Source organism: Triticum dicoccoides, chromosome 5A (assembly GCF_002162155.2).
Source record: "Triticum dicoccoides isolate Atlit2015 ecotype Zavitan chromosome 5A, WEW_v2.0, whole genome shotgun sequence".
NCBI lineage: Eukaryota > Viridiplantae > Streptophyta > Magnoliopsida > Poales > Poaceae > Triticum > Triticum dicoccoides.
In genome coordinates, this window is record NC_041388.1 from 626,616,752 (window position 1) to 626,643,518 (window position 26,767).

General features: G+C 43.1%; 2 protein-coding genes and 1 long non-coding RNA gene across 3 annotated transcripts; all 3 read left to right on the plus strand.

The window, feature by feature from the left end:
- The first annotated feature begins 1,499 nt into the window (after positions 1–1,499).
- Positions 1,500–2,485, plus strand: LOC119303531 (CASP-like protein 1U3). The gene is made up of 2 exons (XM_037580661.1): positions 1,500–1,799; positions 1,911–2,485. Exons 1-2 carry the CDS (start codon positions 1,609–1,611, stop codon positions 2,317–2,319), a joined length of 600 nt encoding a protein of 199 aa, XP_037436558.1. The 5' UTR covers positions 1,500–1,608; the 3' UTR covers positions 2,320–2,485.
- Positions 2,486–8,377: 5,892 nt separating this feature from the next.
- LOC119303532 lies at positions 8,378–11,172 on the plus strand. Its single transcript, XR_005147939.1, has 2 exons — positions 8,378–8,583; positions 10,784–11,172. It is a non-coding gene; the product is annotated as an uncharacterized LOC119303532 (long non-coding RNA).
- Positions 11,173–13,156: 1,984 nt separating this feature from the next.
- On the plus strand, positions 13,157–13,681 carry LOC119300207 (CASP-like protein 1U1). The gene is made up of 2 exons (XM_037577236.1): positions 13,157–13,316; positions 13,402–13,681. Exons 1-2 carry the CDS (start codon positions 13,198–13,200, stop codon positions 13,679–13,681), a joined length of 399 nt encoding a protein of 132 aa, XP_037433133.1. The 5' UTR covers positions 13,157–13,197.
- Positions 13,682–26,767: the final 13,086 nt, after the last annotated feature.

Genomic DNA, 26,767 nt, shown 5'->3' on the forward strand with positions numbered 1-26,767 from the left:
TCAGGTCTGTAGTGTTGTTTGTCCATCGGCGTCGTTGTGCTCTGTTGTGGGTCTTCCCCCTTTGCATCTCACTCCTCTTTCAAGGCAGCATGGAAGTGGAAGGGGAGATGAGAGATGCAGATTGGGGATTGTCGGCCAGAGCTTGTTGGTGGAGGACCTCTTACTTCTCGGTTGCCACCATGGTGGTGGGTAAGGAGAATAAGAGAAGGACGATGGAATATGCGGACAGAGTCCGAGCTCATCGCCGGTGGTGTTCATCGCGGAGGAGTCAAGGCGCCCATAGTAGTGGTCGGCAACCATTCTTCATCGCCACTCCATTGACTTTTCTGGCCGAAGGACGACCGTTGTTTTACCTCCCAACCTTGTTGCATAATGGGAGACAGGTCAACCATTGTTCGAAGATTATTGCTTCTTCTTGACGATCCAAGTGGTTTCGTCCCTGGCATCGTCCAGGTTGGGTCCATGTAGGAGCTGTGTTGAACCCGATTGTGTTTCCATTTTCCTGTTTGGGGTCCCCTTTGCAAGTTTCATGGACTAGTTTGTTATTTTCCTTTTTATGCGAGCACTGAAGTAAACTGCCTTGTACCACCAAAGAAAAAGTATAATGCAGTGCCTGGGTCCTTCGGGGGCCCTTCCCCTGTTCAGAAAAATGCTAGCCATGTGGATCCTAATCACACATAGACCTGACGTGTACTTACGGTGGTTGTACACAGTACACTCTTGATGCGATACTAAGAGCAAATAAAAAAACACACTTTATAAAAAAAAGGCTATCCATGTAGATAACCACCGAACAATTGAGAGTTTTGACTTTTACTCCCTCCGTTTCAAATTATAATAAATTTTGAATATTTCAGTATAGACTGCATACGGACTGGAATAAATGAATAAACACAGTAAAACGTGTCTATATTCATTCGAACCGGAAAAAAAGTTAGAACATCTCGTAATAGTGAACGGCGGGAGTGTTAATCAAGATAAGATTATTACAACTTGCTTTGGAACTCCGACTCCATTGACTAGAAGAGCAATTTGGGGCCGAGAGTTGGAAATCAGCGCTGAATCTACATGGTAAAATGTAAAAATAACGCACTTGAGTATACACCTGTGCGATAGGAAGATGCCAACCGGACAGCCAAGTCAATCAACTAACCAAGAGCAACGAGGGAAAATTAGTGTTTCCCAGACCTAATATGCTCATTCCAGTGTTCAATCATTGATCAACCGCTCAAATGAGACAAGAAAAACGGACTTGCTATAGAGAAAAGAATATTGCTTGTAACCGCTAATTATAGGACAAATGGAGTGAGAATTAACAAAATAAGTAATGAGAGGTGAAGTGAGCGAGCAAGCAACTAACGCTAGGTACGTGAGCGTAGTTGTCTAACGACCTAACGTTGGTTGGTGCTCCCTCCAATCACAGGCTCGTTTGACTACATCCACGACGAACATCCCCTTGTCACAAACCTTATATATACACACTAATCTCGACTCTTGAGTAGTGGACTAATTGAGGCTACTAGCAATTTGGTCCAAGCCAGAGAACCAAAAGTTAGCTTACCATCTTGACTTCAATCAGTTCTCTTCCCCTCCCGGTCCCGGTCGATCATGCCTTGCGATGGCGATGGCGACGAGTCGAAAGGCCGCCTGAAAGCGGTCAACGTCGCCGCCCGCGTCGTCGCCATGGGGCTCGCCGTGGCTTCGGCGGCTCTCATGGTCACGGCCAGCCAGTGCACCATCGTCCTCCCGAACGGCGCCGAGGCACACACCGTCACTTACAGCGACTTCGGCCCCTTTGTGTACGCCTAATACGCTTTTCTCCTTTAGAGACGGAATTCGTGCATGCAGGTATACCCGTTTACGAGCCTAGTTTGTGCGTGCGCTCTGACAAGGCGGGTTCGTGCGTGCAGGTACCTGGTGGTGGCGAACGCCATTGCGGCGGTCATGGTGGGGGTGGCCATCTTCCTGAGCGTGTGGAAGAAGGGCAGCGGCAAGTGCTCCAAGGTGCTCGTGCCGCTCCTCGACGTCACCGCGCCGGCGCTGCTCTACTCGGCGACCGGCGCCGCCTTCGCCACCACCGAGTACATGTCCTACTGCTCACCGCGCGGGCGCGGGCGCGTCAGCGTCTGCGATGGCACCGTCCGGGGCACAAATAACTTCTGCAGCCAGGTGCACATGGCCATGTACATCTCGCTGGCCGCCGCCGGCGCCGTGTCGGCCGCGGAGCTGGTGAAGAACTTGAAGCTGTCCTTCTGCAGCTCCGGGTCGGACTGCGAATCGGACGCCGGCTGCGAGCATGGGTGCCACCACAAGCATTAGCCAGAGTATTAGTTACGTACAATAATGCTAATTGACTGCTTCGATTTTTTACCACATTCCAATTGTGCAGCTGTTAGTTGGTCACTACTATATTTTGTATCTACGTTATGAAGGGAGCAACTTGTTCGTTGTGCTGCTGTTGTCTGCATTAATTTCCGCCGTTCTAGTATTTGATTGACTACCGCTCTCTCCGTTCCATATTAACTGTCGCATATGTTTCTCCTATGAAAACCGACGACGAGGCTCGTTGACTCCAGCCTACGGTTAAAAGCAATGGGCAGGCTTCTATTGCTACGCAACAAACCAAAGTTCAGTCCATATGCTCGAGATGCATATGCAAAAGATTAGCAGCATCACAATCAGATAATTCATTTGAAAGAACAGGGTGACATTACCTGAAATTGTCATACCTCGAAGATAATATATTGTTGGTCTTCTTTATGTCACCCTGCATTACAACAAGAGAACATTTGATGACCTTACCACTACCAGGGTGCATGGGCTGGCTACATGCATCGTGCAACATGAGTTTAGCCAGACTAGCAGATTCGTATGGAGGTGTGTCTCTGTCGGATCTCACAGGATTAGGTCGGTGCTGGTCTTCGGTGGATCTGTTTGGATCCGGTCTTCGTTCGTCTTCGGCTGGGAGTTTACAGGTTTGATCCTTCCGATCTATGACTTTCTTCATCGACGATGGTTACTACTCTGGTGCACTGGTCCTATGGGGGCTTAGCACGACGACTTTCCGACTATCTAGCACAATAAGTTTTGTCCGGCTCTGGTGAGGGAGGGGTGACGGTGACGCGCCTTCGGCTCCCTCCAGTGCTTGTAGTCATTGCTAGGCGGTCCATGGACATGGTTGTAATCTTTATTACCTCTGTTGTTCTTTGTACTGCCATAATTGAAAATGAATAGATTGGAAATTTCTCGAAAAAAAACTCTTGATGTGTGTTTAACCGCATGATGCCTGATGATTTTCCATTGAGGCGTGGTTTCAATGATAGTCTCTATTGCTTTTCGGTGGGGGTTGCTATTCCTTACTCTTGTTTTACCTTTGATCTGGTTTTTAAGAGGGTATCTTCATCACCTTGTATAGTTCTGTTATCTTGCTTTAAATATAAAGCAAGGAGAAAGTCCTTTTCGGTAATATAATTGTTTCCATGTTTTATCATTATCAGATGATAAAAATTAAATGATAAACATGTGACTAAGAAAACACATGTTGTGCAATGAACAAAAGTACCATATACTTCCTACTAAGAGACCATCTTTTAGGGAAGAAAAGCAATCATCATGCGTTGTATGCTAAGATGCCGCAATTATACCTGCCTTCTGATTTTTGAATTTTGTTTTTCAACTTAACAATCATGGCGTGTCGCAGCTAAGATATCACAACTATATATGTGCTTTTAGATTTTTGGGATTTTATCAAAGGCTTAGACCTTGCGGTGGGAGTTCGAGGCTATACCAATATAATTGGATTTTGAGTATGATGTTTGTACCTCAGCTGGACATACATGCCTGCATGCTGGATCCATATTAGTTGATCAGAACAAGTAATGCGCTGGTCGAGGGCCTCATGACTAGTCCAGAGTCCCAACTAACTCATGTTAGAAGTCGGAAGCTGCTGCCTATGGTGTGGTCGCATAGTGGGAAAATGATTGGAACAACATGTAGGCCCAATTTGTCCTAAAAAAGAAATGTAGACCCAATTGCAGAACATATACAATTAACTTTTCTTGACTATGATATACCTTCAATCAGTAAGATTATGGAATCGGGGTGCTACAAAATTCGAGCAGGCAGACCTAACACAAATTTTGTATGTTTATACCTGCCTAACTAGCTACCTAATCTCCTCACAATCAAGACTCATCGTCAAAACATATTACTTAGTCTCATGGTCTCTTCACCTTGAGATAAGAACGCGTGTTGATTATTCACAGTTGATTTTAAATATGCCATTTTATGGTGTAGTTAGTTGCAATACGCAAATGATCAATGACATAACATTTGCAATTAACAAGTAGGTTTTGCTGGCCGAGGAAGGCTAATCAATCATTCCAGACAAGGGGTGGTACTTGATGGCTTATAAACAACACCGAGCCCTAGTCAACGTCGACTATATATCTTACCTCACTCCATATCATTGCACAACTTGCGAGTTTGTACAAGTTTAGTTAGTCATGAAGAAGATTGATTGATAGTGCCATACATTGATTGTCATGAATTCGTTTGTAAAAATGTTAACTACTCCATGCAGTTCCCTAGGCTCTAGCCGCCTTCGTTACATATCGTTGACAGACGTGACTAAGAATATTGTAGAAGACACATCACACACAATCGTAAAAGAAGACAAATAATCAAAAGGAAGAAGACAAGGAAATTGGTTATGAGATTGTGACAACGTGTCGGCAAGTCTATCTATGATGGCTCGCTCTAGAAATTGGTTATATCACACTGTCGTATGGATATAACGCGGGTGCCGATGATTGAACACCCGATCAGCCCCTTTAGGCATCTCTAATGGAACTCCTAAATTTTCACTCCCTAAATGGGTACTATTTGAGGAGTTAAAAAACATGGAGCTAATAAAAAAAACCTTTATATTTTAACTTCGTAAAATATGTCTTTGCCAATTCTTTCATTTTTTGGTTATATACTCCATTTCAACTGGATACCTGCACTGCACATGTATTAATTAGAAACTTGATAATTTCAATGCATGCAATTCAACAACATTTCAAATTTAATTTTTCGAATCCATACACACCCAAGGGTCCAAATGAGGTGATAATCCAAAATAAACTTGATAAAACCACAAGAATCAAGTGTTCAGTAAGATCATTCTGGAGTTTGTGATGAGCTTCTCGTTTCTCGATCATTCGATGGGCTGGACTATAAGAAAAACGGTCTGTTGCAACAAACTACTGATAACTGCTTTCAATCTGCTGATCTGCTCCATCTGATAATCAGTCGGGTTTACTTCTTCCTCCATCACGACGGCTACACGGGTGTTCGTCGCCGGCCAACTCAGAAGGGGAGGGAGGGCCTGATACCGCCGCTGCTTGCGAGATCTCGTCAGAGGGCGCCGAACGATGGCCGCCGCGCGACGTGTAGCCGCGCCGGCAGGAGCAGGTTCGGGCCGACGGTCGCCACCGCCCTGGGAGTCACCTCCGCGGCGGCAGTTGGGTCGGGTGGACCCGGCCGCCGCGTCTGTGAAGGAGCAGAAGGCTAGCTCGCCTCCTTCTCTTCTTCCACGTTCCTCTGAAAGCAAGAATCATCAACAGCTTCTTCTCATCAGATTCGTTGAATCACATATGGTGCTTAATTGATCTTAGATCCGTACTCCTTGTCTATCTGCTAACAGCGCCTGCGCCTGGCACTGCTCTGTAGTCGACGGCCCGTGGTTTGTTGTGGACAACGAGAACGATTCCTCTCCTCTCTCCTCTGTTCTTCTTCTTCTCCTCTGTTCATTGTTCTCCTGGCCTACTTGCTCTCAACAGAGTATTTCTGATTTTTCATTTGTTTCTTGACCTTTTATCTCGTAATTAGCACCTACAACATTTTTTTTCCCTAAAAGTCGGGTCAACAGAAATAAAATGGTTCGATACGTAGTGTATCAGTATGTACATTTATCTTCGAGTAACATAGAAATGGCCATGTCTGATGCTGGTTAACACATGTCTACAATTATTGTAGGTGCTTCGCCTCTTGCTGTCCTTGGATATCTTCTGGCAACACATCTTTCTCTTTATTCTACGTACAATTCTCATTCTGCCTGCATGTGCCATAACTGTTTTTAAATTTAGTTCAAATGTTCAGCCATACATGCATGCTCAGCCTTGCTTTGAATTTCGTCATTAAATTTGATGAATGAAGAATATGTTAGGGTGTGTCCATCTCTCATCTAGATGAGAAATAACTATGTCTCATCTAACTCCTAAACCGTTGGAATTTATGCGGAGCTTCGTAGGGACTTTTTCTTTTTCATTAATCAAGTAGTGTAGGAGTTAGATGAGGCTTTGTTAATTCTCATCTAGATGAGAATTAGCAAGTCCTTATTTTGAATTTGTTAATATATTTTTCTACTCTGCAAGCCTTGCTCTAGTGATTCGCACAATTAATAATGGAGTACAGACTTCATATGGATTGCGCATTTGGTACAATCATTATGCCTTCTGAACTCATCTTTCCATGTTTTCTTCTCTCTGCATATGATGTTTCTCTTGACCACTTGCATCGTATCATTGTGAATAGGAATATGTTATTATATCCCTCGTGCTAAAATTGACAAAACTGCTACAATATTGTTCAGAAGTGACATTGACAAGAGGCTCTGTATCATCACAAAGGGAGGCTACCATCATTGGGTACAAGAACTAGAATAGTAGACGACCACCATCAAGCAGTGTTTTACATAGTTTTCATCCTCAGTGGCATAATGAAGGTTCATCAGCAGGAGCATCAGGCCACCCTTCCCACCAAGGTCTATGACTTTTCCATCTCCCAAGTTAGTTATTCCCTCCGTCCGGGTTTATTGGGCCTGCTAGCCAAAACTCGAGTACCAAGGGAGAATATTATTGGCAAGCATCCATGATTTCTGAGCATAACTGCAACCAATTAGATTAGTCTGCAGTTATTTCCAAGCGTCATGGCAGCTGGTTGTTGGTTTTGCTTTTGCATGCAACGAATCAGCGCACCTCCACATGCGGTAGTTATTGCGTACAGCTGGTTCTATGTGTGCATGCATCGACTCACAAAAAACTGCAGCCAATCGCCGCGCGTTCAGCAGAGGGGATCGAGGAAAGTGAACACGCACATCGATCGGGGCCTTACAAAAACAGTCCGTGGCTGGTTTTTGCTAAGAGGCCTAATAAACCCGGACGGAGGGAGTAGTACAGTACGATCTAATTTAGCAAAGGGAGGCACCATTAGTTCGTCAGGAACTTCTAAAAGCTCAAGACTACTGGCCCTATAACTATCTCAAAATTCTTGGATTACGGGCGTTTGAAGCTTGAACCCGGTTACTCGTGCAGTTATGTACAGGTACTGTACTACGAGTACCAGGTTTATATTACTTGTCCATGCACTGCAAGTATATCATCTTTTCTGAAATCTGAACTGCAATTACATTTCGTGGTCAGTTTTAAACTGTCCCGACACGGCTAAACACTAATAACGGCAGGACGTGCTTACCTGGCTACTGCCTCCAGTGGACACATCCATCTTTCTTTTTTTGATGAATATGTAAAGGCATCAACCAAATCCCATCACCATGGATAAACTGATCTACTAATGGATTCTAACCTTACTGTTCATTGAATCAAATGTGGACATGTGGTCCTATCAGGAAAGGAAGAAATTTCAATATGACAACACTTGTGAAAGGAAGAGTAGACCATTTTCATATATTTTGGCAGACAATACAGTGGTACAGGCTATGGGTACACATGAAGTCTAAACTAGATAGCTCATAAATTTTATCGTGTATTTGACTGGTTTTGCTAAACCATGGCAACAACTTTTTGTTGGTTCCTTATTGATTAATAGCCTTCCTTCGGCTAATCACCGATGGCTTCTCAACAGCATTACATACTCCTAGTCAAATCCTCTGAGGCTATCAGGCTATTACGATGATCAAGATATATTCGTGGATATTTGTGATGGAAAGAATATATTCTATGCAGCGGACTTGTGACACTGTCTTCAGTCCAATGCAGAAAAATCAGCATGTGAAGGTCTGAAGAAGAAATAGAGCATTGAATAAGCAATTGTGTCAGTGTCACCTGAACTAAATTCAGGTCAATGCTGTCCACTGGAACCACGCCCACAGCTTAGCATCCCCATTGATGACGTTGAAGTTTGAACATCCTTCACGCTTTCTGAACTGGTTCAAGGCCATGATAGAATAACGGAATTGCTAATTTTTCATACGGATGAAAACATTTGGCTTTCATGCGTTTTTTGAGCCGCGTGATCTCCGTCACGAGATTCGTGTTTCTTTCCGTCCTTTGTTGACGCTGACTTTTCTTATCGGGTCCGCTTCGTTCGGCTCCGCTCGCTATCCCGCGCCAGTGTTTTTTCTTTTCTCCCCGTGTAGCTTCTTCTGTCTCTTTCCTCGCCGCTCGACCCCCTTGTCATTTCGAACATGTAATCCGGAACAGAGGCGAGTGAGAGAGATCGCCATGGCGATTTGGAGCTGCCCCTCGCCGCTCCAGGCCCCATTATTTCGCCGCTCGTCGATTTTGTTCGTCTGATTTGGTATGTTCCATCCCTTTGTTTGTTCCTCAGATCTGCTTGTTAGTGCTTAGGGTTTTCTCGGTCAGATCCGTTGCTTGTGTTAATCTCCCACATCCTCTGCTGTAGATGTGTGAGGTTGCGTCGTTTCTGGGATTGAAACTCGTCTGCCATGCGAATTTGATTAGGCTTTTTGTTTACTTGTTAGTTTGATTGATCTGTATGTGTGTCACGCCTTCACCTGCGTCGGCGCCGGTGGACAACGAGTCGCCTGAACTTGATGATCCAGACGATGGCGCAGAACACAACAGTCAGACATGGTTGCAGAGGGTGAAGCCTCGAGTAGGTGTGGTGGGCTGACTGGTGTGCCCACGTGACAGGGTGTGTGTGCTCTGTATATTAGCTGGGCATGCGTGAGTTAAGTCTGAACCGTCTCTCCTGTTCTCTGAACCTCTCCCAACTCTCCTCTCCATATCCTATCCTCCCCAAATCCCTCTTGTATTTTGTGAGATCTATCATGAGATGGGGCATGACATTGTGGTTACTTGTTTGAATTCGGCTGGTTGTTTGGTTGATCTGTACGCGATATTGTGCAATCTGAACATAGTGGATCGTGTTCAGTCCCCTGCTCTCAAGTGTTGTTAGTTAGTGTATCTATGTGTTAATTTTCCCCTGGGCCGTTTTTTGTTGTCACTGTGTGGATGTATGGTTGGTCCCCTGGTTGCCTTGGGATTGTCTCTGTAATTCTCATCGGATTTACAGTGTAATTCCTATTGGATTTGCAGTGTAATTCCTGTTTGGTTTTGCAGTGTAATTCCTAGTGGACTTACACTGTACCTCTCGCTGGGTTTACAATGTATTTCATCGGATTTATACTGTATTTGTCATTGGATTTGCAGTTGGTTTAGAATGTAATTCATTTTGGCTTTCGGTGTAATTCCTACTGGGTTTAGAGTGTAATTCCTAGTGGATTTGCATTTTGTAATTCCCATTTTTAGCGTGTAAGTGTTGATGCTAGTTTGCCGTTGAATTTCGCGTCCTTCGAGTCCATAGCTTGATGTAGGTTGGTCCTGCTGTAGCTCTTGATTTTCTAAGGTTTGGATTTTAGATTTTAGGAACTAGAGTTTTCGGTTTACTGTCATGATTATCATTATTTTTCTCCCCAGTTTTAGTGGATTTACACTGTAAATCTTTATTGGCTTTGCACTGTACTTCTTCGTGCATTTGCACTGTAAATGTTTGTGCTTTTGCAATGTTAATCTTAGTATTTTGCAGTGTAATTATGACTTGTTTTGCGCTGTAATTATAACTGCATTTTTGTTTGCTAGACACAGTAATTGTTTTGTCCCAATTTCCGTAAGTTGGGCAGTTCAGAAGTAATTTACAGTGCTAACAATTTATAATTTACAGTGGATCTTCAGTTTCACTTTACCATTACAGTGCTTTGAATTCTAGTTCTTAGTTCTTAGTTTATAGTTCCTAGTGGGTTTTACATTGTACTCCCTCCGTCCGAAAATACTTGTCAAGGAAATCTTGACAAGTATTTTCGGACGGAGGGAGTAATTCTTAGTGGATTTCTACTTAAATTTTATCGGTATTACACTGTAATTCTTTGCAATCTTACAATAATCTTAGTGTATATGTTTGTTGGTTTATAATGTAATCTTAGTGGATTTATGTAATCTTTCTGTTTTTTCGCTGTAAACATTAGTGGATTTACACTGTATTCTTGTGTATGGCTTTGCAAATCAAACCCAAGAGGCTTTCTTTTAGTGAATTACTTGAAATAATTCTGTATTTCGTAGTGGTTTGTCACTGTAATTTGTATCTCTTATCAGTGTAATTGTATCGGCATTCGTAGTGGTTTTCTGTCTGGCTCGAAGAAATTTGAGTGCAGGTGCATACATACGAACCAAATGCTAAAGAAGGGAGCATCAAGGGGCATGCATTGTACCTGAATGACGATGAAGCAGATTTTGTTAACGTATGGCTTTTTAATAGCAGAAAACATTCCTGAAAATAAATAACATTATCAAATATGCTTTCTCTAACTAGTTTCTTGACAAATTACAGAGCAGCGCATACTCTTTTACCAAGCTACTACATGCGCAAATGATGTAGAAGATATAAATGCATTGCATAAATCTCATATGCATCAGCTAATGAAGAAAGCATGTTCTATTATGCATTAGCTCATGAACTAGCATTGTTCTATTATGTGCAGCAACAGCATGTGGAGCCTACGCCTGATATGCCAAACTACATGGAATGGCAGAGCACTGTTCAGGTCATGTCTGGTGTGTTAGGAAGTAGTTTCAGTGCAATTATTTTTTAGTGCAGTGAATTTTATGGATTACAGTGGAATTAATAGCTAATGGAATTTCGAAGTTTGATTTAAACTGTAATTCCTACTAATTTTGAGTGTAATTATCAGTTGATTTTCCTCTGTAATGCTTATTTTTGGAATTTGAATTTTCTTTTAGTGGAATTACAGTGTAATTGTTAGTGGAATTGAAGGTGCATAAGTTACACTGTAATTCTGAACTTTTTTCACTGTAATCCGTGATGATTTACAGTGTAATTATTGATTTTGCTCTGTATTACCCAGTGGAATTACACTGTACTTTAATTGGTTTTACACAGTAAATCTTAGTGGATCTACACAGTAAATCTTTGGATTTTTACTGTACTTATAGTTTAGTTTTACACAGTAAATCTTAGTGGATTTTGACTGTACTTTTAGTTTCTTTTTACATAGTAAATCTTAGTGGATTTTGACTGTACTTTTAGTTTCTTTTTACATAGTAAATCTTAGTGGATTACACAGTAATTTACACAGTAAATCTAAGTGGATTTACACTGTATTTTCTTAGTGAAATTGAAGTCCTTTATTTAGTGGATTTTTTACTGTTCTTTAAGTGGTATTTTCAGTGTAGTCTCCACTGTAAATCATAGTGGCATTGCAGTGGATTTTACACTGTATTTCCAAGTGGTATTTTTACTGGACTTACAGTGCATTTTTAGTGTTTTGTCACTGTAATTGTTTAGTGTAAAATTAGTCTTTTGTAAGTGGGCACTGTAGATATCTGTGTGTGTTTGAAAAGTTCCGGGTGTGGACCCGTCAAAAGTTTGTGGCCTGGACCTGTTTAAAAGTGAATTTGTGGGACAGATAACACTGGACAGAGGACACAGGAAACAGGACACTTGTCATTCTTTTGTTGGCTGAAAAATATGACTGAAGGCGAATTGGTTTTCATACGGATGTAAAATAGACAGTCCCTAGAATAAACACACGGAACCTTCCGCATGCCCAGCTACAATTGTGCTCTCTGTGGTAGAACATGACAAGGAGACCCTGCATCATCTTTTTTGGGACTGCCCATTTGCCTTGCAATGCTGGACTTCTTTTTTGATGAAATCATGTTAGCTTCTGATATGCTCCAGAAAAAAGATATCACTGGGCGTTCTGATCATGGGGTGCTTGAATATTTAGCTCCAGAGAAATGATTTTTTTTTCAAGAATATACCCGCAAACGTTCAAGGATGGAGCACCAATCTCAGGGGAAATCTCAAACTTATTGAATAAGAGCAAAACATCACAACGCGCTCAACTCACTGCTTGGATTGACTCTAGCCTTTCGTTCCTTTTTATTTATGTAATATACTTTCACTGTTCTGTTAGATATTTAATTAATCAATAAGACGAAAATGAGATAGAACAGTGAGCATGTCCTAACTGATGGAGATGATGGTATGTTTGATGGAACTGTTCAATCAAAGGGGAAAACTTGAACTATGATTCGACACTATTACTAACAGTATCAAGGTCATCATCTTGCTCGATCGTTGAACAACTTGAAATAAGCACATCATTTATGAATTCTTTGTTAACGATGTCTGTCCCTGTCAACTGAGCAACTCCCTGACTTGAAAATTGCAGGACAGAAATTTATATGGATAAAGGGTGTCAATGCACACGAAGTTAACCGCAAGTCAATCCACCGTATCTGTTCTTTTTGAAAATTAAGTTCCTGGGAAAGCACCTTTGTTCATCTTGACACTGATTACTAATATTGTTTACTAATAAGATCATTGTCTCGACGGGCCGTTGAACAACTTCGAATAAAACAATCGTTTATGGGCTCCTTGTTCCTTGTTAAACCCCGCAACCCCGGGACTCGCAAGTTGCACAACAAGGTTTTAACTTTGAGGCTCAAAGTGACAGCCAAGACTGGGCATCAGTTGATTGTATTCGTCTCGCAAAAAAAAAAAGTAAAAGAAGTTGAGTGTATTCCTCACCAATGGACCTCTTCTCTTAATCCCAGTATAATCACAAACATACATGATACAGGTCAATGGCATTCTTTGGATCTTTTCAGAACTAAACAATTATGACTTCGAATGCTTGCTTAATTCTGTGGATCCCAGTACATGATATATGTCATTTGAAGGTTTCGATGGAGTGCACATTTGGGGCTCTCGGACTTATTTCTTAACTGATCTTTGACATGGCGTACCGAGATGTTTGCTTGCTCGAAAAGAAGATAAAACCCTGATAAATACTTTCACACTGCTTTTACTTTACAACCATCTTCACATCTTGCTTTTGCTCTCATCCTCTCGGCGAATTCCCTGGCAATGGCCGAGATGAGCGGGGCGAAGGCGGCGAGCCTCGCCTTGCGCATCGTGGCGCTGGCGCTGTCGGTGGGCGCCGCCGTCGTGATGGGCAGCGTCGTCTCCTACAACAGCGCTCTGGTGTAAGTTTTGGCAAAAAATATCGTACGTGCACCTACCCTGTCGCTTAGAGCCGGTGACTTACCCTTGCGACTCGTGCGCTCGCAGCTACTTCGTGGTGGGCAGCGTCGTCTCGGCCGTCTGCTCGGCGCTGGCGCTCTACCTGTTCGTCGTGCACGGGGGCGGCGGCTCGATCGTCGTGTCTCTCCTCGACGCCGCCGCGCAGGCCCTCCTGTTCTCGGCGTCCGGCGCGGCGCTCGCCGCGCGCGGCTGCTTCGCCGGCGGGGCGGACGCGTTCCGCGGGAGGGTGGGCATCGCGGCGGCCGTTGGCACGTTCGCGGCCGCTGCCGTCTTGGTCGCGGCGCTGGCAGGGAACGCGCCACGCTAGGGCTCGCCCGCGGCGGTGGCTCTGCCTGCAAACACGGATGCTCCAGCCCCGGCTGCTAGCAATTGACAGCGTCAAGATTCAGCGGGGGAAAACAGAGGAACTGCTTGTGGTTTGTACAACTGTAGAAATGATGATGCATTTTTTCTCTCTTATTCAATGATTCTTTTTAGTGTTTATTCAATGATTGATGGTCCCCGAAAAAAAATGATTGATGGATGGATACTCGTTGTCTAGTAGTTGCTGTTGCGGTTGTATTGCCATCACAAACCCTATCTTTCAAACAACTAATACATGCAAAAACATACAAGTCGATCATTTTGGATGTTAGTCCATGTTAGGCCGGCGCGGTTGTTAAAAACACCGGAAAAATTGCTCATACTTAAGATTTTCACATCAGGTTTTGGATGTATAGTCCCACCTCGCCGCGTGAGGAGTGAATCGACTAGCTTAAATAGCCAGGTCGTCCAAAAGCAATAAACTTCAGTCATCATTGCACCATTTGTTAAGGAGATGGACTGTCATTATTGATATTCTCTACTTATCACATAGAAGATTCATAGTCACAATCTATATCCTTCACAAACGGAATATTGATGTTTGCATAGCTCTTTTTGAATTACAATGTGTCGAACCCAGCAAGGTGTAGTCCAGCGCAAGGGTGGCGTCGGAGCTGTAGACGTCTGGCATAGAGAAGCAAGTGAAAAGGGGTAGGTCGGAGGGGGGATTTGGACTTTTTGTAGGGGTAGGTCGGAGGGGGGATTTGGACTTTTTGTAGGGGTCAGACTGTCAATTCGACGTGGTGGACGTGCCCGGACATCTCCATATCTGCCCTATGCAGATTTAAGAAAATTGTACACAAAAAATATAACATGTGTACGAAAAATTGTACACAAAAAAATAACATGTGTACGAAAAATGCTGATCATGTATTTAAATTTTTTAATCCAGCATTTCAAAAATGTTAAATCAGTGTATAATTTTTTTCTCATGTATAAAAAATATATAATGTATATGAAAAAATGTTGATCATGTATTTAAAATTTTAAAATGTGTATAAAAAATGTCGTAATGTACAAAAAAATGTGCAAAATTTATTGAATAAAAGTATACATCAAAAACATATATTTTAAAAATGTTATTATTTTGGAAATGGAGGCGTACCCCCGGCCTCTGCATCATGATGATGCATGCATCCATCTTATTAAAAAGCCACAAAAGTGTCACAAAGTCGTCCCGAAATTACAGCTCGCAAAAGGAGTAAAATAAAGAAAAAAATATAGTCTCAAAATTACAACCGGTAAGACGAAATAAAGGATAAGCTCTCTAGACTTCTATCCTATTATGCGACCGTCATCCGAACCGGTTGAATATAACCTGTGCTACCATCTCCTAGTGGGTGCACCCAGTAATCAAAGGCTACCCGGAGTCCATAGGAGTGAGTAATGACCACGTACGGATCCATGCGATAGCTCTGAAGATAACCTGTAACAAATTCAAATTATGTTGTTTGTTAAAAATCAAATCATTTCGACAGTTTCATATAGCCCACAAAAGCGCACATATTTCAATCCGAATACGAGCTGCAGTAATATGTTCAACCCCAATTAACCACGTTCCGAACAACGATTCAATATCAACCGGAGGATTAATGTTGAAGGCAATATGAATGGTTCTCCAAAGCAATTTGGCGAGTGAGCAATCAAGAAATAAGTGTTGTATTGTTTCGTCATGATCACAAAAACAACAACGTGAACTCCCTACCCACCTCCTTTTGATTAAATTATCCTTGGTAAGGATGAATTGTTTATGGACAAACCACATAAAGATTTTAATACGCAAGGGGACCTTAGTCTTCCAAATATACAACGATCTTGAGATTGGGCCAGAATTAATCAAGTCCATATAGAAAGATTTCACCGTAAAAACCCCGTTTTTAGCTAGTGTCCAATGGATCGAGTCCGGCTGGTCGGAAAGTTGAACATCTATCAATCTCCGAACCAAATGCAACCAGGCAGACCATCACTCACCAACTAGCGCACGTCTGAACTGAATATTTAAAGGAATCGTTTGTAACACTGTGCCTACGTAATCCCCCTTACGTTGTGCAATGTTATAAAGGATAGAATATTGCATGGCCAGAGGTGTCCCTCCTAACCACGTGTCTTCCCAAAATCTTGTTGACATCCCATTGCCAACAAGAATTCGATCCTACGGAAAAACAAATCCTTCGTTCGCATCAGCCCTTTCCAGAATGGCAAGTCAGTTGGTCTCATGGTAACCTGGGCACAGGATGTCCCATCGCGCCAGTCGGTACTTTCTTTTGGCCTCATCTGACTGCTAAAAGAAACGAGACCTGAAGAAATCAAGTCGCTTTCAGACACCTTTCGGAATTTCGAAGAAAGATAATAGGAACATCGGCATACTGGTCAGTACCGGATTAATTAGCACCAGCCGACCTGCATAAGACATAAGCTTGCCCTTCTAGCAACTCAATTTTTTCTCAATTCGATCTTTGATACACTTCCATTCTTTATTAGACAACTTACGGTGATGAATTGGTATGCCCAAATAACTAAATGGTAAAGACCCTAATTCACACCCGAAAAGTTGTCTATAAGTGTCTTGCTCGTCTTTGGCCCTCCCAAAGCAAAACAACTCACTCTTGTGAAAGTTAATCTTTAAGCCAGACAATTGTTCGAAGAGGCATAATATTAGTTTCATGTTACGCGCTTTGGCAATGTCATGTTCCACAAAAAAGACCATGTCATCAGCATATTGCAAGATGGAAACACCTCCATCGACCAAATGAGGAACTAAGCCCTCCACTTGACCATGCTGCTTGGCTCTGCCGATGAGAATGGCCAACATATCAGCCACTACATTAAACAAGAGAGGATACAAATCACCTTGTCTCAAACCCTTATGTGTCTGAAAGTAATGGCTGATATCATCGTTGACCTTAATTCCGACACTACCATTCTAGACTTGAGAACCCACTTGGTTCCGCCAAGCCTCACTAAATCCTTTCATGCGCATTGCCTGCTGAAGGAAAGGCCATTTAACTTTATCATATGCCTTCTCAAAATCCACTTTGAAGATAACCCCATCTAGCTTCTTCGAATGGATTTCGTGAAGCGTTTCATGCAAAACGACTACCCCTTCAAGTATGTGTCGACCTGGCATGAACGCTGTTTGACTCGGTTGTACCACTGAATGAGCAATCTGTGTCAATCTGTTGGTACCAACCTTTGTGAAAATTTTGAAACTCACATTAAGAAGACATATTGGCCTAAATTGTTCAATCCGAACTGCTTCTTCTTTCTTGGGTGACAACGTAATCAAACCAAAGTTTAGGTGAAATAGCTCGAGATGACCACTAAAAAAGTCATGAAACATAGGCATAAGATCATCCTTAATAATATGCCAACATTTCTTATAGAATTCAGCTGGAAACCCATCTGGTCCCGGTGCTTTATTCGGTTTCATTTGTGAGATGGCACTAAAAATCTCCTTCTCAGTAAAAGGTGCAGATAAAATACCATTCTCCTCTTCCTGGAGTTGTGGTATATCTCCAAACACAGATTCATCAAGGGCCACCGTGCTTGCTTCCGGATGCCCAAAAATTTGTTTATAGTAATTAGTAATATAAGCCTTCAAATTCTCATGCCCCACAATGGTCTCCTCGTCCTGTTCAAGCTGTATAATTTTCTTCTTCCTATGTTTACCATTCACAATCAAATGGAAGAATTTTGTATTGTCATCCCCTTGGACGACCTTAAGCACTTTAGCACGCAGTGCCCACTTGAGCTCCTCTTCTCTAAGAAGAGCCCGTAAGCCTTACTCAGCTTCGGACTTGGAGTTTTGATCACTAATAGTAAGGAGATTAGTCTCGGCTTTTAAGTCTAGCACCTCAATTAAATGAGTGAGTCGTTCTTTCTCTTGTTTGTAAATCCCACTCTCATTTCTATCCCAACCCCTCAAAAACTGTCTCAGATGTCTGATCTTATTCTTCCATCGTTCAATACTAGTGCGTCCAGTCACAGGTTTTGCCCATTCGCGAGCAATGATCTCCAAAAAGTTTTCTTTCTCAAACCAACTTAGTTCGAAAGAAAAGGCATTTTTATTTGCAACGTGTGTAGCCTCTCCCAAGTCTACAAGAAGGGGTGTGTGGTCTGAGACCGCTCTCTGCATCGCATGAACCGACACCAAAGGGTACTTTTGTTCCCATTCTACACTGGCAAGTACCCTATCCAATTTCTCATAAGTGGGAGTGGGCAGAGAATTGGCCCGAGTAAATTGTCTACCAGTGAGTTCAATTTCTCGCAAATTGAGACTCTCGATAATCATGTTGAACATCATAGACCAACGCCCATCAAAATTATCATTGTTTCTTTCATTTCTTCTCCGGATTATATTAAAATCCCCACCGACTAAAATGGTAGAGTTTCATTTCCACATATCCATACTAGGTCGGCTAGAAAATCTGGTTTAAGTTCAGGTTGTGCCGCTCCATATACAGCCACAAGAGACCATCGGAAACCATCCAATTTTGATCTCACCCGAAACTTGACCGTAAAATCTCCCCGAACCACATTCAACACCTCAAGTGTTTCACATCTGACCCCTAGCAAAATCCCACCGGATCTTCCTCTAGGAGGTAAGATGTGCCAATCAAAATCAATTCCACTAGAAAGGGTTCCAAGGAATTGTGAGGTAAAAATATCTCGTCTTGTTTCCATAAGTGCAATAAAATCTAGATGTTGTTCTACTGTTGTCTCAGCCAGGAACCTACGTTTAGCCAAGTCAGCTAGACCTCTGCTATTCCAGAAGATTCCTTTCATAGGTCATCATGATTTTTTTCTTATGTTTGACCCTAGCACTTCTACGAACCGCCGAAGTCGGATAAATTTTCCGTTTCCAGGGTCGCTTGGGTTTCTCCTCATCACCCTTCGGAAATGTAGTATCGGTAAGAGACGGAACAATGCCCTCCCTTATCAGAGGCTCTACAGTGTCCATAATCTCTAAACCCTCCTCATCATCATCCTCCTCATTAGGTAATAGGTTATATATTCTCAAGGGCTACAATACCTAGATTGCTCATGTCTGATACGTCTCCAACGTATCTATAATTTTTGATTGTTCCATGCTATTATATTATCTATTTTGGATGTTAATGGGATTTATTTTACACTTTTATATTATTTTTGGGACTAACCTATTAACCGGAGGCCCAACCCAAATTGCTATTTTTTTTGCCTATTTCAGTGTTTCGTAGAAAATGAATATCAAACAGAGTCCAAACGGAATGAAACCTTCGGGAGCGTGATTTTTGGAACAAACGTGATCCAGATGACTTGGAGTGGACGTCAAGCAATCAACGAGGCACGAGGCAGGGGGCGCACCTACCCCCCGGGCGCGCCCTCCCCCCTCGTTGCTCCACCGACCTACTTCATCCTCCTATATATTGTTGGAAATATGCCCTAGAGGCAATAATAAAATGGTTATTATTGTATTTCCTTGTTCATGATAATTGTCTATTTTTCATGCTATAATTGTATTAACTGGAAACCGTAATACATGTGTGAATACATAGAACACAACATGTCCCTAGTAAGCTTCTAGTTGACTAGCGTGTTGATCAATAGATGGTTATGATTTCCTGACCATGGACATTGGATGTCATTGATAACGGGATCACATCATTAGGAGAATGATGTGATGGACAAGACCCAATCCTAAGCATAGCACAAGATCGTGTAGTTCATTTGCTAAGAGCTTTTCTAATGTCAAGTATCATTTCCTTAGACCATGAGATTGTGCAACTCCCGGATACCGTAGGAATGCTTTGGGTGTACCAAACGTCACAACATAACTGGTTGGCTATAAAGGTGCACTACAGGTATCTCCAAAAGTGTCTGTTGGGTTGGCATGAATCGAGACTGGGATTTGTCACTCCGTATGACGGAGAGGTATCTCTGGGCCCACTCGGTAATGCATCATCATAATGAGCTCAATGTGACTAATGAGTTAGCCACGGGATCATGCGTTACGGAACGAGTAAAGAGACTTGCCGGTAACGAGATTGAATGAGGTATTGGGATACCGACGATCGAATCTCGCGCAAGTAACATACCAGTGGACAAAGGAAATTGTATACGGGATTGATTGAATCCCCGACATCGTGGTTCATCCGATGAGATCATCGTGGAACATGTGGGAGCCAACATGGGTATCCAGATCCCGCTGTTGGTTATTGGCCGGAGAACGTCTCGGTCATGTCTACATGGTTCCCGAGCCCGTAGGGTCTACACACTTAAGGTTCGGTGACGCTAAAGTTGTTATGGTAAATAGTATGTGGTTACCGAAGGTTGTTCGGAGTCCCGGATAAGATCCTGGACATGACGAGGAACTCCGGAATGGTCCGGAGGTGAAGATCGATATATTGGACGAAGGGTATTGGATTCCGAAATTGTTCTGGGAGTACCGGGTGACGACCAGCGAGACCGAAAGGTGTTTCGGAGGCCCCGGCAAGCATTGGGGGGCCTTATGGGCCAAGGGGAGGGGGCACACCAGCCCACTAAGGGGCTGTGCGCCCCTCCCAACCCCTCTCACGTAAAGTGGAGAGGTGGGGGCACCTCCCATAGGGCAGCCACCCTCCCGGCTTGGGGGGCAAGTTTCCTAGGGGTTGGGGGCGCCCAAACCCATCTAGGGTTTCCCCTGTGGCCGCCGCCCCTCCCCTAGGGAACCCTAGGGTGCCTCCTCCACCCCCTTCCCCCTATATATAGTGAGGTAGATCGAGGGCAGCCGCACCCCTTCCCTGGCGCAGCCCCTCCCTCCTCCAACTCTTCCTTCTCCTCCGTAGAGCTTGGCGAAGCCCTGCAGGAACACCACGAGCTCCACCACCACGCCATCGTGCTGCCGGAGTTCTCCCTCAACTTCTCCTCTCCCCTTGCTGGATCAAGAAGGAGGAGACGTCCCCGGGCTGTACGTGTGTTGAACGCAGAGGCACCGTCCGTTCGGCGCTAGATCGGATCTTCCACTATTTGAATCGCCGCGAGTACGACTCCATCAACCACGTTCTTGTAACGCTTCCGCTTAGCGATCTTCAAGGGTATGAAGATGCACTCCTTTTCGCTCGTTGCTAGTATCTCCTAGATTGATCTTGGTGACACGTAGGAAAATTTTGAATTATTGCTACGTTCCCCAACAGTGGCATCATGAGCTAGGTTTATGCGTAGATTCCATGCACGAGTAGAACACAAAGCAGTTGTGGGCGATGATTTGTTCAATTTGCTTACCGTTACTAGTCTTATCTTGATCCGGCGGCATTGTGGGATGAAGCGGCCCGGACTGACCTTACACGTACGCTTACGTGAGACTGGTTCCACCGACTGACATGCACTTGATGCATAAGGTGGCTGGCGGGTGTCTGTCTCTCCCACTTTAGTCGGATCGGATTCGATGAAATTGTCCTTATGAAGGGTAAATAGCAATTGGCATATCACCGTTGTAGTTTTGCGTAGGTAAAAAAGGTTCTTGCTAGAAACCCATAGCAGCCACGTAAAACATGCAACAACAATTAGAGGACGTCTAACTTGTTTTTGCAGGGTTTGCTATGTGATGTGATATGGCCAAAAGGATGTGATGAATGATATATGTGATGTATGAGATTGATCATGTTCTTGTAATAGGAATCACGACTTGCATGTCGATGAGTATGACAACCGGCAGGAGCCATAGGAGTTGTCTTAATTTATTTATGACCTGCGTGTCAATGAAACGCCATGTAATTACTTTACTTTATTGCTAACCGTTAGCCATAATAGTAGAAGTAATAGTTGGCGAGGCAACTTCATGAAGACACGATGATGGAGATCATGGTGTCATGCCGGTGATGATGGTGTTCATGCCGCGCCTCGAAGATGGAGATCAAAGGCGCAAGATGATATTGGCCATATCATCTCACTTTATGATTTGCATGTGATTTGTCATGTTTACATCTTATTTGCTTAGATCGACGGTAGCATAAATAAGATGATCCCTCACTAAAATTTCAAGAAAGTGTTCCCCCTAACTATGCAGCGTTGCGAAAGTTCGTTGTTTCGAAGCATCACATGATGATCGGGTGTGATAGATTCTAACATTCGCATACAACGGGTGTAAGCCAGATTTACACACGTAACACACTTAGGTTGACTTGACGAGCCTAGCATGTACATACATGGCCTCGGAACACGGAAGACCGAAAGGTCGAACATGAGTCGTATAGAAGATACGATCAACATGAAGATGTTCACCGATGATGACTAGTCCGTCTCACGTGATGATCGGACACGGCCTAGTTGACTCGGATCATATATCACTTAGATGACTAGAGGGGTGTCTATCTAAGTGGGAGTTCATTGAATAATTTGATTATATGAACTTAATTATTATGAACATAGTCAATAGGTCTTTGCAAATTATGTCGTAGCTCACGCTTTGGTTCTACTATTTTAGATATGTTCCTAGAGAAAATTTAGTTGAGAGTTGACAGTAGAAATTATGCGGACTGGGTCCGTAAACTGAGGATTGTCCTCATTGCTACACAGAAGGATTATGTCCTTAATGCACCGCTCAGTGTGCTGAACCTCGAGCGTCGTCTATAGATGTTGGGAAACATCTGACTAAAGGAAATATGCCCTAGAGGCAATAATAAAGTTATTATTTATTTCCTTATATCATGATAAATGTTTATTATTCATGCTAGAATTGTATTAACCGGAAACATAATACATGTGTGAACACATAGACAAACAGTATGTCACTAGTATGCCTCTACTTGACTAGCTCGTTGAATCAAAGATGGTTAAGTTTCCTAGCCATAGACATGAGTTGTCATTTGATTAACGGGATCACATCATTAGATAATGATGTGATTGACTTGACCCATTCCGTTAGCATAGCACTTGATCGTTTAGTTTGTTGCTATTGCTTTCTTCATGACTTATACATGTTCCTATGACTATGAGATTATGCAACTCCTGTTTACCGAAGGAACACTTTGTGTGCTACCAAACGTCACAACGTAACTGGGTGATTATAAAGGTGCTCTACAGGTGTCTCCAAAGGTACTTGTTGGGTTGGCGTATTTCGATATTAGGATTTGTCACTCCGATTGTCGGAGAGGTATCTCTGGGCCCACTCGGTAATGCACATCACTATAAGCCTTGCAAGCATTGCAACTAATGAGTTAGTTGCGGGATGATGTGTTACAGAACGAGTAAAGAGACTTGCCGGTAACGAGATTGAACTAGGTATTGAGATACTGATGATCGAATCTCGGGCAAGTAACATACCGATGACAAAGGTAACAACGTATGTTGTTATGCGGTTTGACCGATAGCCAATATGAGCATCCAGGTTCCGCTATTGGTTATTGACCGGAGACGTGTCTCGGTCATGTCTACATAGTTCTCGAACCCGTAGGGTCCGCACGCTTAAAGTTCGATGACGGTTATATTATGAGTTTATGTGTTTTGATGTACCGAAGGAGTTCGGAGTCCCGGATGAGATCGGGGACATGACGAGGAGTCTCAAAATGGTCGAGACATAAAGATCGATATGTTGGACGACTATATTCGGACATCGGAAAGGTTACGAGTGATTCAGGTATTTTCGGGAGTACCGGGGAGTTACGGGAATTTGTATTGGGCCTTAATGGGCCATACGGGAAAGGAGAGAAAGGCCTCAAAGGGTGGCCGCACCCCTCCCCATGGGCTGGTCCGAATTGGACTAGGGAGGGGGGCGCCCCCTTCCTTCCTTCTCCTTTTCCCTTCCCTTTCCTTCCCTCCTACTCCTACTACTTGGAAGGACTCCTAGTTCTACTAGGAAAGGGGGAATCCTACTCCCGGTGGGAGTAGGACTCCCCTAGGGCGCGCCATAGAGAGGGCCGGCCCTCCCCCTCCTCCAATCCTTTATATACGGGGGCAGGGGGCACCCCAAAGACACAACAATTGATCTCTTGATCTCTTAGCCGTGTGCGGTGCCCCCCTCCACCATAATCCACCTCGTTCATATCGTAGCGGTGCTTAGGCGAAGCCCTGCGTCGGTAGAACATCATCATCATCACCACTCCGTCATGCTGACGAAACTCTCCCTCAACACTCGGCTGGATCGGAGTTCGAGGGACGTCATCGAGTTGAACGTGTGCAGAACTCGGAGGTGCCGTGCTTTCGGTACTTGATCGGTCGGATCGTGAAGATGTACGACTACATCAACCGCATTGTGCTAACGCTTCCGCTTTCGGTCTACGAGGGTACGTGGACAACACTCTCCCCTCTCGTTGCTATGCATCACCATGATCTTGCGTGTGCATAGGATTTTTTTTGAAATTGCTACGTTCCCCAACACTGACATACACGTTTTGATGACTACATGATAGTTCAATGCGTAATGCTAATGGTTTAGAATTGTGGCACCAAAGACGTTTTTTGAAACGTCGCAGAACATATGAGATGTTCCAAAGACTGAAATTGGGATTTCAGACTAGTGCCCACGTCAAGAGGTATGAGACCTCTGACAAGTTTCTTAAGCCCGCAAACTAAGGGACAAAAGCTCAATCGTTGAGCATGTGCTCAGATTGTCTGAGTACTACAATCGCTTAAATCGAGTGGGAGTTAATCTTCCAGATGAGATAGTTATGGTTCTCCATTGTCACTGCCACCAAGCTATTGGAGCTTCGTGATGAACTATAACATATCAGGGATAGACATGATGATCCTTGAGCAACTCGTGATGTTTGACACCGTGAAAGTAGAAATCAAGTAGGAGCATCAATTGTTGATGGTTAAACCACTAGTTTAAACAAGGGCAAGGGAAAGAAGGGATACTTCACAAAACGGCAAATCAGTTGCTGCTCTAGTGAAGAAACCCAAGGTTGAACCCAAACCCGAGACTAAGTGCTTCTGTAATGAGGGGAACGGTTACTGAGGCAGAACTACCCTAGATACTTGGTAGATGAGAAGGCTGGCAAGGTCGACAGAAGTATTTTGAATATACGTTATAGTATTGTGTACTTTACTAGTACTCCTAGTAGCACCAGGGTAATAAATACCGGTTCGGTTGCTAAGTGTTAGTAACTCGAAATAAAAGGCTGCGGAGACTAGCTAAAGGTGAGATGATGATATGTGTTGGAAGTGTTTCCAAGGTTGATGTGATCAAACATCGCACGCTCCCTCCACCATCGGGATTGGTGTTAAACCGAAATAATTGTTATTTGGTGTTTGCATTGAGCATAGACATGATTGGATTATGTTTATCGCCATCCGGTTATTCATTTAAGGAGAATAATGGTTACTCTGTTTATTTGAATAATACCTTCAATGGTCTTGCACCTGAAATGAATGGTTTATCGAATCTCGATCGTAGTGATACACATGTTCATGCCAAAAGATATAAGATAGTAATGATAGTACCACATACTTGTGGCACTGCCATTTGAGTTATGTTGGTATAAAACGCATGAAGAAGCTTCATGTTGATGGATCTTTGGACTGACTCGTTTTTGAAAAGATTGAGACATGCGAACCATGTCTATTGGTAGACATGCATGAAGAAACTCCATACAGATGGATCGTTTGGATTCACTTGATTTTGAATCACTTGAGACATGCAATTCATACCACATGGGCAAGATGACTGAAAGACCTCGTTTTCAGTAAGATGGAACAAGAAAACAACTTGTTGGAAGTAATACATTTTGATGTGTGCAGTCCAATGAGTGCTGAGGCACGCAGTGGATATCGTTATGTTCTTACTTCATAGATGATTTGAGTAGATGCTGAGTATATTTACTTGATGAAACACAAGTCTGAATTATTGAAAGGTTTAAGTAATTTCAGAGTGAAGTTGAAGATCGTCATGACAAGAGGATAAAATGTCTATGATATGATCATAGAGATGAATATCTGAGTTACGAGTTTGGCACACAATTAAGACACTGTGGAAATTGTTTCACAACTAATACCGCCTGGAACACCATAGTGTGATGGTGTGTTCGAACATCATAACTGCGCCCTATTGGATATGGTGCATACCATGATGTCTCTTATCAAATTACCACTATCGTTTATGGGTTAGGCATTAGAGACAACCGCATTCACTTTAAATAGGGCACCACACAATTCCGTTGAGACGACACCGTATGAACTATGGTTTAGAAAAACCTAAGCTGTCGTTTCTTAAAAGTTTGGGGTTGCGACACTTATGTGAAAAAGTTTCAGGCTGATAAGCTCGAACCCAAAGCAGATAAATGCATCTTCATAGAATACCCAAAATAGTTGGGTATACCTCCTATTTCAGATTCGGAAGCAAAAGTGATTGTTTCTAGAAACATGTCCTTTCTCGAGGAAAAGTTTCTCTCGAAAGAATTGAGTGGGAGGATGGTGGAGACTTGATGAGGTTATTGAACCGTCACTTCAACTAGTGTGTAGTAGGGCACATGAAGTTGTTCCTGTGGCACCTACACCAATTGAAGTGGAAGCTTATGATAGTGATCATGAAACTTCGGATCAAGTCACTACCAAACCTCGTAGGTCGACAAGGATGCGTACTACTTCAGAGTGGTACGTAATCCTGTCTTGGAAGTCATGTTGCTAGACAACAATGAACCTACGAGCTATGGAGAAGCGATGGTGGGCCCAGATTCTGATGAATGGCTCGAGGCCATAAAATCCGAGAGAGGATCCATGTAAACAAAGTATAGACTTTGGAAGAACTACTTGATGGTTGTAAGGCTGTTGGGTGCAGATGGATTTTAAAAGGAAGACGGACAATTATGGTAAGTGTCACCATTAAGAAAGCTCGACTTGTCGTTAAGATGTTTTCCGACAAGTTCAATGAGTTGACTATGATGAGACTTTCTCACTCGTAGCGATGCTAAGAGTCTGCTGGGATTATGTTAGCAGTTACTGCATTATTTATGAAATCTTGCAGATAGGATGTCAAAACATTGTTTCCTCGATGATTTTCTTGAGGAAAGGTTGTATGTGATACAACCAGAAGGTTTTGTCGATCCTGGAAGATGCTAACAAGTATGCAAAGCTC